Source organism: Phoenix dactylifera, chromosome 4 (assembly GCF_009389715.1).
Source record: "Phoenix dactylifera cultivar Barhee BC4 chromosome 4, palm_55x_up_171113_PBpolish2nd_filt_p, whole genome shotgun sequence".
NCBI lineage: Eukaryota > Viridiplantae > Streptophyta > Magnoliopsida > Arecales > Arecaceae > Phoenix > Phoenix dactylifera.
In genome coordinates, this window is record NC_052395.1 from 23657616 (window position 1) to 23671434 (window position 13819).

Genomic DNA, 13819 nt, shown 5'->3' on the forward strand with positions numbered 1-13819 from the left:
TCAATTTTTTTATATATATATATCTATATTCAAACTATATAGTTTGTTTTCAACATTTGGGTCATTAGGTTTTCCAATTCGAACACAGCTAAATCCAAGTTCTATCCAATAATCAGATCTCATATATACTTGGATTTTTTTAGATAAGCTTATCAAAAACATACTTTGGAGGTATTGCAGGAGAGGAGAAAAAATTGGCCCCAAAGGGGAGGTTGGTGGTGATGGCTGTGCACTTGCATCTTTATTGTCTGCTTCAGGCATCTCACATCTAACCGTATCTAATCTAGGCCGATCAGTCCGTCCCCATGGAACCTGAATTTAGTCTAGCGATCTACTGTTCCCAAGATTCTGTGCTTTTATGGTGATAAAAGGATCTTCAATTTAACTGCTTGATGCTACAATATAGAAAAATGGAAAAAAAAATCGAACGAGTGCAGATGAAATTAGCTACTGTGACGCATTAACACGTTTATAGCTTCCAACGGCAAGTTGGAGTTCCGTTTCTTGGCGAGCGGATTGAACTCGATGACGGGCTCGTTTGGAGGCGGCGGGAGGGGCCGCGGCACGTGCGGATGGAGCGTGTTCGACGGCGTGCGAGCCTTCCCTCCCACCCCGGAAGCCCTCATGGCCGAGATCGACGCCGCGATCGCTGCCTCCGAGTACGTCCACGCCACTGCCCTCCTCTCCTCCTCCTCGGAGGAGGAGCCGGAGAAGGAGAAGGGGCTGGACACCGCCGCCCCCGTCCATGACGCGCGTCTGGCCGACGAGGCTTACAAGGCGGCGTGCGCCGCCCTGGCCGCCGGGAGGCCGGACGCCGCCATCCAGTCGCTCCGGCTAGCCCTAGCCAGATGCCCGCCGGACAAGTCCTCCGCCCTCGACAAACTCCGGTCTCTCCTCTCTATCGCCTCCTCTCAGCTCCAGAAGCAGCAGCAGCATCTCCAGAGGTTTATTTCTCTCCTCGCTTCTTATTTCTGCCATATATCGAATCCCATACGTTTTAGATCGGAATTATCACTTGTTTATAAATCTTGATCAAGAATCTCGTCTCTATTTATTAATTATTATTGTGCCTTTTATAGCTATTTTTTTGGTCAATCAGAACGATCGGTAGATGAGAATTGGTGCTGTATATGACTGCTGGGTATGACTGAAAGTAGGGTTCTTGATGGGGTTATGACGAGGAAAGTTATGTGGGTGTTGGTGAACCAAATTGGGCTGAAAGACGTGTGTAAATGTTTGATGATCTTTTCTCTTATAACTGTTTATTTGCAGCTTGTCTCTTTATGATCTACCATTTTCTGCAAATGACTTCAGGAACTCCATATTTGGTGGATGGCCTTTGTAGATTCAATTCTGCTCATCCAAGAAAGTGTTAAAAGTAACATTTTTTTTTTCCTTTTTGTATTTTAATGTGCCTAGCGGAACTGACACATGCTTTCTAATTGGAGTTTATTTAGGACTCTGCTCTTACTATTGGACTTTGGGGAACAACAATAGTGATCTCGTTAATTATTGCCTTACTGGATTTGAAAGTTCATGTGTAGCCCGGGGATTTTTGCGAGTCAGTTGTGATGGTTTGCTGAACAATAGATCATTTAATGATGAATGTTTACTGGCCTGAAAATGCCGATTCCTTCGTACAGCAGAATTATGCATGGAGAATGCTAGAGATGGCTTATATATTTGTTAACCCTTGTCTGGCTTCTTTCTTACTGCAGATCATAAGCCTGATCTTGCTTCTTCACATTATGAATGCAAGCTTAAAGCTAGCATATAGACAGTATTTTTTGAGATTGAAAAGAAGAATTGGGTGGAGGGGAAAAGATGAAGCCACTTTGAAACAGACTAGTGCAAGGGGGAGATAGAGATGGTTGTGCTAGTGGGGTGTCGCCAGATCTCTCCACTTATTACACTTGTTAATGTTGTAGACTTTGGTAGTATCTAGGGAAGCAAAGGAAATCCACCATTAAACTATAAGGAGAAGGGTGACCAGGAGAGGCTTCAGGAAAGTGCTGCCAGAAACAACTTGATAATGCCTTTCTAGTGAAGTATTTATTCTTGGAATGCATGAATACCAACAGATGTTCAACCTGACCTCAAGTTGATGTGAAAAGGCTTCTAGTTATGTTACTATTGTATGCCATGCACCTGGGTCCGGAACAACAAGCCTGTCGAGCTTACCAGTATAAGTCTGGAATTTTCATTTTGTAGTAGATAGGTAATTCGTCCTGTTAACTGCTCCATAAAACACTTAGAAGGAAAACATTAGTGTGGCTCTCTAAACGAAGTAGGACTATAAACTATTGGAAGCAAGAAAGCAATATATTGATAACTACTTGAGAATGAATTTATGACATATTCAGGAACAACATGAAGTCAAACTTAGAAGTCATGTTCAGAAGCTATGTGATCCAATTTTGCTGTAGTTTATGTCAAAACTAGGTTTAGTTGTTTCTTCTTTTTGAAGTTAAATTGCTAGTCGCATTTGGTCTTAGAGATCTTGGATTTATGTACCTAGGGATAATTTATGCGTTTCTTATTTTCTTCTAGTTTTTATATCAATTTTAAGGGTTATTTTTCTAGTGGTTTCTTGAGCCCTGATGTAAGTAGGACTATCATCTGAAGATCTTACTTTCAGGTCTAGTTGGGTTAGAAAAGTTTTTGACTCATCAAAGTTGCAACTTGGAAAGAGTTCGATGGTTTTCTAAGTGAATTATGAATTTACTATTTTTCTATTATAAGGAAAGTAAATAGCCTTTGTAAATTGCAGTTTTATATAGATTAGGAGTTCTGTTTTGAATCAAACTGTGTAAGTTAGAGACTTAGGTTTATTTTAAGAAGGTTAGGAGTCTTCGTTGATAAGAAACATTATTTAGGGTTGTTTGAGTGCCTATAACTATAGGAATGCAGGGATTGATGAATTATATATGATTTATGGATTTTATTGAATGAAGTGGCTGTTTCGTGGAGACTTTACCCTTTAGTGCTCTCTTTTCTCTCCATGTTTCTTCTACCTCTTTACTATATTCTCTCTTGTTCTCTGTTCTCCCACTTTTACCCTTGTTCTCATTGTTTTAGCTGTAACATAAGAAAAAACATTCAGATCTGAATTATGTTTTTGCACATATCAATTTTATTTTGGCATTTTATTAGGTGTGGCTGGATTATTAATTCATTACTTGGGATCTAGTGTAGTCATAACATTCAAGGGCCATATGCAGCGACTCTAGGTCTATTTCAATCTTTTACTATATGATTAAGAAGTATCTCATTGGGGATTCACAGGGGTTTAGTGATATTTGGGTTTAGTCGTTGTTGCATAGCCCATTGCCTAGGGACCTTTGTGAGAGAGAATTACCTTAATATGATGCCTCTTTTGAAAGTATCAAAATCACCTCATTGGAAAGTCATACATGTCTTTTAAATAACTTTCATGTGAATTCAGTTTTATCCTTAGGATTAGCTTGGTTGATATTTAATTCATGGAGAAAAAAATATTACCAATGCTTTATGCTTCTAGTGTAGAGTTTTCTTTTCTATAACTTAACCATTATGCCCTTTAAAACAAAGGGGCATTCATTTAACTTTATTTTAAATCCTTAAGTTAATTTCTCTTTTCCTCCTCCTTCCCTCCCTCCCTCCAATTGATTACAGTAGTAGTGGTTGTGATGGGAGTAGCCACCATTGCCATTAATGGCTATGGAGACTGTGGCTAGATGCAATGGAAATGGTTGGAGGAGAGACTGAGATAGTGTTTAGTTGCAGAGTAAATTTTGGAAAGAATATCTTTGGTGCTGCTAGAGGGATAGACATGTTTTGCTAGTGCGAACTCCAAGTCTGGACCATCCTTCGTCTCTATGGACTCTATTCGTTTGGAGAGAAAAATAAAAATAGAGAGATATGTGAGTGACACAGCTTAGTAAGTAAATAGATCAAGCATAAGTTTTTGTATGAATTGATTCATTATATAGAGAAAATAACAATTATTACAAGATAGAATATTTCATAGTATCATATGATAAAGTAAGTCAATAATGCATGTATAAATCATCAATATGTTATAAACATGGTTTCAAGTGTATAGCATAAATAAAATCATAAATCATTTACCATTTAACTATATCATTGATCAAATTACTTCTCTGAGACTAAATGCTAAGGTCACTATTATACTCGTGATTGAGCTGTAATTGACAAAATACCAACTACTATTATCCGTTGGTAGTAGAGTCATATGACAACTACTATTATCCATTGGTAGGGTCGTACGCCAACTACTATTACCTGCTGGCACGTCATATGCCTCCGTTGGCAAGGCCGTATGCCGACTACTATTATTCCCTGGCAGGGTCATATGGAACTAGCTCCGAATGCCGATCTACCCTACTTTCAGGGCCATACATAGCGCTATCTGAGAGCATTTTGCCATAGTTCTTAAAATAATTTTTCTTAAGTTATATTTTCTTAAATCATATTTTTTTGAATAATATATGAATAAAATACTAAATGGCTTTATAGAGTTTATAGTCCATAAATAAGTGTTTAACAATAAAATAATTATAAAATTATTTTTTTATAACAAAAATATAAATTTCATAAATATGGAGTTCATAGTTCATAAGCAAGTCATTAATATTAAAATATTCATTGAACCATCATTTTGCAATAAGCCATGAGTTTTATAATATCATATGCTTGATCCTTAATTTTAAGAAAATATGATATCATTAACATTTAATATTACTTTTGTATTTTCATATAAATCACAAGTATGGAAAATATGTGAAAATTTGAAAACTAGTAAGAAGTGTTAGGGATACTTACAAGTTTGAAAAACTAGTAAGGAGCATAAGATTTACTTACCTCTTCCGCTTCATGCCATCAAATTTTACTTGGCAAATCTGTTAAACCTATTTAAAATATTAAAAGCGAAATTAATTTTGATTCAATGGCTTGAATGGAATAATAAGGAATAGAGATGATTAGCCGGATGATAATGTTCAATGGTTCTAGGTGGGTTAGGCCTAGGTGACCCAAACAATGAATCATAGGGCATGAACTCGATCAGGGTCAATGTCGTTCAACAGGGTTCATCATTAGTGAATTTTAGGAACACTTTACAAAGCTAAAGCGGTTAGTTCGGTAGGCGGCCCGGGCACTAGCGCAGCTCAGAGCCTTTTTGGAGGGGTCATCTCGGATCCACAGAAAAGATGGATGGAACCCTATACCAGGGTCCATAGATTTGTTTAGAGAGAAACAAGGAAATGAGAGAGAAAGAAGAGAGAGAAAGCAAGAGAGAAAGAGGTGGATGGGTTCTCTCTTTCCTATTCTTCTTTTCTTTGGCAGAATAGAGGAAGAAGGGAGGGGGACTCCAGCTAGTGTTGTGGTGGTCTGGCGAGGTGGCAGCCGAAGGCGGTGGCGGGCAGTGGAGAGCGGCCGGTGGCGGCAGTCGGCCGGCTAGATTCAGCCCAAAACAGGGCTGAAGGGCTCCTTGGCTCGGTTGTCCTTGGATCTCCGCCCGCTCACTGGTGGTTGGGGGTCCGACTTCGGCCAGGGGCCAATGCAGGGAAGAGGTTAAGGCCCTCAGCGATGAACACTGGCAGCGGTGATGGTTGGAAAGAAGGAAAAAGAGGCAAAACATGGCAAAATAGGGGATTCTTATTTCGATCGATTTTTGGCCGATTTTGCGGCCGACGACCGTGATTTTGGGTCATGAGAAAAAGAACAAGAAAAGAAAAGAAAGATCAGAGTGTTACCTCAGCTCCGGAGGTGTCGGCGACCCCGTTTTTTGGTGAGCATAGTGACGGGCAACTATGAACTCAACAGGAAAAAAAGGAGAGGGAAGGAGGAGGTATTGCTTGAGGTGGAGGGCTATGGAGGTGGGGGCTCTCTCTTATGAAGGAGCCCTAGGGTCCTCACGACCCGAGACTCCAATTTTTGATCGATATTGTCGGAGAGGAGGAAGACTCTTGGTAGTCTACAGAACCATCCCGAACCATCCGGTTCGGGGCGTTGCGATCTGTACCGGCGGTAGATCGGGGACTGTTCCGGGAAGAAAACTGAGATGCGTTGCTGGAGAGAGAGAAGGAGAAGGAAAGAGAAGAAAAAAGAGAGCAAATGGGGGAGGGGGAGGGAGAGGGAGAGGGAGGGAGGGTGGCGGAGGCTGGTGTTTTTTTTTTTTTTTAATTTCGCGATATTTAAGTGAAGTCGGCAAATCGTTTGCCGACTTTACTTAAGAAATGCAAAATTTTTTAGTGGGCGGAACCCTGTTTCGAACGAAATAGGGATCCGGCTACGGCCTCCGCATTCCTTGTTTGCCGGCCTTCGTCTCTCTCCCTCCCTCTCCCTTCTCTCTTTTTCTCTCTCCTGTTCTCCTCTCCTCCATCTCCTCTGCTGTGTTGGCTTGGCACGACATGATGTGGGCTCATACCGACTCGTGCCACCAGACAACCTGTATGGTATGCGGTACCGGCACAGTAGACCGTGCCTGGTATGCTGGACGAATGTGTGATTCGCCCCCCTTTTAGGCCGAGCTTGGGCCGGTCAAATGGACCGGGTCCAAGCTTTCACAACAAGAATCAAAGTCAAAACCTCTGATTGCTAAGTTGAGGGGTGTGACCATGATGGCAACCCAGTTCACTAGCATTTTATACTTATTCTAATGGTAGGGCAAAGCTTTGGTCTACCACAGGAATGTTGCTTGCAGCTTCTTGTAATTAAAGGTGCAGATGCCTTGCAATGAAATTCTTTTAATAATTAGCATATCTGCGCCTCCTCTTCCTATGCCCCCTTCTTTACTTTGTTTTTTTTTTAATTTAATTTTCTCAATTTTATTATCATCTTTTTTACTTTTTTGGTTCTTTATTTTGTTGCCAATGAAATACTCTGGTTTATTCCTAAAATCCCTCTGGGATCTATATGACATAGCAGGGGACAAATGATTGTGGAAATAGATTGCAGAATGCAGAGTCAGCAGCAAAGGTTCTAAAAACTTGCCGCCTAATTGTCCGTTAGGGTGGATGGGCCTTTGGGATTGATTGCATACATTTGACCCTCCTCGAACCTGGCAATGGCTGGAGTCTTGTGCACAAGGCTATCTTTTACAAGGGTGGGCCTTAGTGCAACTGTAAGGTTGCTCTATTGTAATTTGGAGATCATGGGTTCGAAACATGAAAATAGGATCTTTGCACGTGGGGATAAGGTTTCCATTTGATCCTCCCTAGACTTGGCAATGGCGGCCCCTTTAGGCCTTTAGAATTGGCTTGCTTTATCATAGGGTTATTTATTGCATTCATGGTTCACCATACTAGGGTATGTCGTCCTAGATTGAGCATTGCCATACCATACTGGTATCAAAACGATACTAGGTATGACTAGTGTATCAAGCAAGGAATGCTGAACCGGCCTGTATGGCAGGTTCAGCCTGTACCGACCTGTACGGCTAGTTCAGCCTGTACCGAACCGGTCCGGTCTTTGACCGGATTAGTTCGGCCATAGAAAATGGTTCCGGCCTCGAATCTGCAGGTACAAAGCCAAAGCGGACATAACCGGACTAGTTTCATTCAATTCGGCCAGAACTCGGTGCGAATCGGACTCGCACAGAGTCCGGTTCGCGCCGTGGCATTAAATGCCACAGCCTGGCTGTGGCATTTAATGTCATGGCGCGCTGCACGCACGCTGTCTGCGCACGCTGTCCACGCACGCCTTTTTGGCCAGTTTGGCGACCGGTATCAGTTCGGCGACCGGTACCGGTTCGGCGATCCTTGGTATCAAGTGTCGGTGAGCTAAACTGACCCTTCTCGACACTATACCAACACAACACCGATACGGATACCGAAACCTGTATTGCAAACCTTGGTCTCATTTTTTATTCTGTCATTTGTTGAGTAGGTTTTCCCTTCAGAGTGGTTTATGATGTTTGTATGCAATTTTTAATTGTAGGTCTTTTTGGGTAGGTGCAGGGAGGATGGGTCATTAAAACTTTGTTGTTGGTGCTGAGCAATGTTGCCTGCCCAGTTTATCCTTCAAATGTGTTGTGCCAATGGCACATGCTAATTCTACCCTATCTTTTCCTGTATTATTGTTTCACCTACTTTTGTTTCCTTCGTAGTAACAACATTTTCTAAATTATTGAGCAATGCTTGAATTATGAATTATCTTTTTCTTTTGCCCATTGGCCTGATGATTCTCTAAAGATGAATTTGCACAAAAAATGCCCTGAGTCTTTGGTTTTTCAACTCATGGCTGCTTTTTCATTTCTTTTTGCAGGAAAGAATTACAAGACGAATAGAGGAACTGTTTATCCTGTCTAAATGGTTTATTTTGGAGTATACTAGTTCATTATGCCCATGTTTGTAAATGAATGAACATGTTGAGCTCATAGATACAGACATATTTGAAGCTGATACACATAATACAGATGATGCACATTTTGGCAATGAGGTTAGGGCACAATGGTCGTATAAGTCACAAATGGACTTTATATGAAAAATGTAATAGTGACTCACTGTTGCAAAGATGAAAAAAGGGAAATTTCTTGCAAAATTTCCTTCTATAAATTATTTTCTAAATGCTGGCAGGCGATGATGGCTCGATGCCTCATCTCTCCTTTACACATCTTTCCTAATCATTGGCAGGAAGTCTGGATGATCTGCACCAAGGCTTCACCTGGGCTAACTCTGCCCTTATAGGAGGCAGTCTTGTCTGGGTTGATGTTATTTTAGTATCTTTTTTTCTTATTTTGTATAGTCTTTCATGGCTACCTCTGCAAGATGTGCCTGAAGTTTCACATCATTCATCACCTGTGTAGAGCTCTCTCTGTGTGTGCGTGTGTTGGAGAGAGGGCGATAGAGAGCGTGCCGCGCGGGCGGGGGGAGGGGGCAGGGGGGCGGGTGGTTAGTTTTGGTTATTCTTCGTTCCTGTAAAGGGCCTGGTCCATTCATGCTGTTCTTTAAGAACCCATATGATATAGTGGTTGAATAAAGGATTGGGGAAACATATTGCATAATGAGCTGATGGATTTTTTAGAATTCTAAGGGCCTATTGGATATTCCTACAGGATTGGGCTGAAAATTCTATAGGTATCGGGCTTGTTGACCCATCTAGCTCGCATCGTCTAAGGGCTGCCCAAATCTGAACCTTTGGGCTGCAGGAAGAAAAAAAGGACCTTTCCTTGGGTTGGCTGATTCATGCTTAAATGGTTGGCCTAATCCACGAATCTTGTAGGATATTTAGCCCAATCTTATAAGAATATCCAAACAGGCCCTAATACTTATCTAGCTTATTAAAGTGGTAGATGTTTGGGGATTGATGGTAAGTTGTCTCCTTATTTCTAGTCATATCATATGTTTTCTTTTATAGTTGGTTATGAAACATTTTATTTTCTTCAAAATTTTTTGACTTTTACGAAGTTCATGGTTGCAGCTCATTTTGAAGAGGTGCAGGGAGGCTTCACTGGGTCCAGTGGATGAGTATATATATGGAAATTTGTGGTGTTAGTGTAGGAATTGTTGCCTGTGCCTTTTACACTCCCTGGCTGGTGAGGCCAACAATACACTTTCATGCCATCATTCCTTTTCTTCTGCTGTCAGTCAACGTATCCCTATTTCCTTCTTAGTATTAGAATTGTCTTAATATTTTTTACTTGTATGATTCTTTCATTTGCCTAGTGATTCTATAAATAATTTTTTTTAAACTCAGTGATGGGTACCTGTATGAAGAAATTTGTGGTTTGGGTGCTGAGGAGTGTTTCCTGCTCCTTTCTACCCTCCCAATTTGGTGATGCCTGCACTTTCTTTTCTCTGCTATCATTTTATCTACTTTTATTCGTACTCACAAGTTTAGCATTTATGAACAAGATATTTGGAACAGGGAAAAAATCTGGTAATTTTGTCAAAAAGTTTAGAAATAGTTCAAACAACCAAAAATCAGGAACAAAATAACAAAACTAAAAAAAAAATGTAAGGTTGTTGTCTTTGGGTTTGTTCATTTTGTCAATAAATTAGTGATACCAGATGGAGGTTTTATTTGAAGATAGAATTTATAATGAAAGGCAGCTTTCTTTGGTTCGGTGATCATCATCTTCTCTCCTCTGGATGTCTTTTCTAACGATAGGCACAGCAACTCCAGATGGTCTGTTGTTCTTCAGGCAACTGCATTGCAACTATTGTTAGATGGGAAATGCTATACAGCCCCAATTTGGTCTACAATCTGAGGGGCACCCATATGTTCCCCAGATCTTTGACCAGGTGATGAGGCATGTCTTTTGCCTTTGTTGATGGCACCAATGCCCTCTTGTGGGAGAAGGATTCTACAACGCCTAACCTTATCTCCAAAACTTTTCTGTTCTTTTTCTGTTTTAATGTTCCTGTGAGGACCTGCTCGGGCATGCGTCTAGTCTTACAATGGGTATGCATTGAGAGGTCTTAGCTACTTAAGCAGGGCCACCCAAGGACACTGGTTGACAACCTTCTGTCTAGCCTAGTTTTAGTGAGGTCTTGGGTCATCACAAATGGTATTAGAGCCAACCCGATATTGTGATATTTGTGATTTTGAGGTCTTAAGCAAGGCCAATGACTCCAGTTGCCAATGCAAGATATATCTAAAGATCATTTGTTCTTTAGGGGGTGGGGGGGTGGGGGGGCGCGGTGGAGAGGGCATATCTATTTTTTCTCATTCTAGTGGCAGAGCAAGCTTGGATGGTCTACATCTCCATAGGCAACTGCTTGCAGCCGCCTGCTGGTTAAGGCACAAAAGAACTTGCAATGCCTTATGTTAAATAGGCATATCTGAGCTTCCTTTTCCCTTGTTTACTTTGTTAAATCTCTGCTTTAACTATTGTTTTTCAGTTTTTAATTTGCCGCTGTTTTACTCTGTTTCCAGTAAAAGATTTGAAGTCCCTCAAGAACTAAAATTATATGGTGATGAATGAAGGCATAGGGAAATATGTATTGCATTATGAGAAGCGAGGGATCTGGAATCCCTACTATCAGCTCAACCAAGCTGAGAGTCTATATCAACAAAACGCTCGTGAAGCTATAGTGTCCATTTAAACCATACCTTAGCATCAATTGAAGGATGAGTCCCTGGATGCTCCCTTGATTAGGCATTTCTGTGAACCCATCCAAAATTAAAGGCATAAGAACTTGAACGATAACATCAAAAGGTATTTCCCACCCTTAGATTCAATTAGGGGACCTAGGCTTTTAAAACTAGGGCTGGCAGACGAGCCAGCTGTTGGCAAGATAGCTCAAGTTTGGCTTGAAATTTTGCTAAGCTTTCACTCGCTCGATTGAGAAATGAGCCGAGCTGAGGTAAGCTTAGCTCGCTCAAGCTCGGCTCGTATGAGCTTGAAATGCTAATGTAGAAATGATTATATATATATATATTATGTTATTTTATTATCATTATATACAAGTAGTTATTTTAGTAATTATAAATTAATATAGATTATCTAGAATAGAATTTTTCTGACTATAAGATTAAAATATAATTGAAATTATTATTCCAAGCTATACACACACACACATATACATACACTTATATATTGGAAGTTTCAAATAATCTTAAGCTCTCACTAGATCCTTTAACCAAGGTGTTCTTAAAGAGCTCGAGCGTGGTTCAATTATAACGTGGGGTAGAGCTAGGCTTGGCTTTGCTCATGTTCGGTTCATTTCCGCCCCTACTTCTGACATGGATACGTAGAGGATGCTTTTTTGCTTTCCCTTTGCTTCACTTAGCTTTGTTGGTATGAATAGATGAGTGTCTTGCGAAAAAATATATGCATGAGCTGTGGTTCTCCAATCCATTCCCTGCCAAATAGGGATTTTGCAAAAATATAGTGCTAGGTTCCTTTTGTACTATTACCATCTATAGCTGCTAGGTTCAAGAAAATCATATACTCATTTATCCTATTCTGGCTAGTAGAGATTTGGAAATTCTTTTGATTGTTATTAGGAAATGTGGAAACCACATCAGTCCTGTGATACTTTTCTTTTAGAGTTTATTTTCCGATGCCTTGTTCAAGAATTTTAAGCTACCATGCAGGCAATGGTTGCAAATTCATGTGGATGAGTACCCATCAATCACTGCTGAACCGAGCCGACCCGGTCTTCGACGGGATCAGTTCTCCAATGAAAAATGGTTCCGGCTCCTTAGGGGCCGAAAATTGATGAAATTGGACTGTCCTGTTCGAACTGGTACCGAACCGTACCGGTTGCCGACTGGTACGGGTCTCGACAACGGTTCGGCGAACCTTGGTACCGATATAATAATTTTTTATGGTAGTGTCTCTTAGCAAGGTTGACTACCATCTTATTTTCCAAATTTGGTGATGCTGATACTGTCGATGAATATTCTGCTGCTGCTATATTTATTTCAAGCACCACGACAACACTGTTCTCTTAACCTTTTTTTTTCAAGTTCATTTTTTTCCTCACCAAGTGAATCTCAATTTTCTCTGATTGCTGAGACGATTAAAAAGAATATTCAGATTTTCACAAACTTTATACCTTAATTTAGTTTTTCTGCTCTATGCAAGGAGATGATAGTGCTAGCCTCCAAAATGTGGCAGGCCAATGAGTTATCCAAAATCAAGGAGAATAGGGGAATTCATATTCAGAGAAAAGGAAAAGAAATATTTTGCCTAGCCTGAAAGTGGGAGATAAGGCAGGGAATCACTAGATCTAACTTTTTCTTTCTTTGATATGCATATTTCTCATTATTTTCTTTAGGATTAATCACTTACTAATTTTTCCTAATTTGTTGTAACCCAAAGCTCCTATATTAATAGGACTGTCTTATTCTCCCAATGTAGCATTACGTACTACATGTTTTTCTTGTCATTCACTTGCTCTTAAGTTTTAGTTGACGTGGTTTGTGCTTTTCTCTATCTTATATGGCATCTAAGGATCTCTCTTTTAAGCCTTAGTATTCTGTCACTATATACAGATTTGTTAGAATGATTGAACAAATTTCATAAAATTTGCAAGAACTGGCACATTAAAATGAAATAGGTCCATACTCTGGTATTTTCTTTTTCCCAAATTTCTAGGAATTCAAAATTTTATACTAATGAATGTGGTGTGAAGATAAAACTAAACGACTAGATGGTCAGAATGCCATCTCCAAAAGCATTCATCGGTTAAAAACAGGTAATTGAGTTTTTCTTTTCTTCGAGGTTTAAATGGTGCGCAATATACGGTATACTGAGTCATTTATACAGATGAACTGAACGAGACACAAGGTAATAGGAATCATGGTGCTGGGTTGTTCCTTGCGATATATAGGAGCTTCACATGAACAAAAACTTGGACTTTACATTTTGATGGAGTACATGATGTAGACTAATGAGATCTGGCTTGAAGACAAAAAGAATGCACTGAGAGATGAGATCAAGAAAGCATCTTGAGGTAAGTATATTGCTGGAGTAGTGCAACATGATTGGAAGAGACAAATGTCTGTACATTAAGATGTTCTTCTCACAGCAGTCATGCTACTTTTATCTTGTTCAAGCACAATATTCTTTTTTTTTTATGAAAACAATATTCTAATTTTTAGATCAAACATTGTCGACAATTCAATGTATTTCACTGCAAAATATATTTAAAGGGATTTTTTTAGACCTTTCTATGAAATTCCAAACATTGGAAGTCATGATATTAGCCATCGACTGGAAATTGCAGCAAACATGCTTGATTGCTTGTTCATGTATCAAATTACGATGTAAAACATCTATCCTTGGAGGAGTCAAGAATGAATGGACATTTAAACTTAGTACATAGGCTAATATCACAACTTACAAATGTTTGGAATTTAACAC

General features: G+C 39.9%; 1 protein-coding gene across 2 annotated transcripts; it reads left to right on the forward strand.

Annotated features, from left to right (window-relative positions):
• Positions 1 to 331: 331 nt before the first annotated feature.
• LOC103718672 lies at positions 332 to 9781 on the forward strand. 2 transcript variants are annotated; one of them, XM_039125915.1, is made up of 2 exons: positions 332 to 944; positions 9424 to 9781. In XM_039125915.1, the coding sequence occupies exons 1-2, from the start codon at positions 526 to 528 to the stop codon at positions 9431 to 9433; spliced, it is 429 nt and encodes a 142-aa protein (XP_038981843.1). In that variant the 5' UTR covers positions 332 to 525; the 3' UTR covers positions 9434 to 9781. The 2 variants fall into 2 exon arrangements, with proteins under 2 accessions (XP_038981843.1, XP_038981842.1); XM_039125914.1 differs by lacking the exon at positions 9424 to 9781 and adding an exon at positions 8269 to 8612 and having other exon boundaries at positions 399 to 944.
• The last annotated feature ends 4038 nt before the right edge of the window (positions 9782 to 13819 follow it).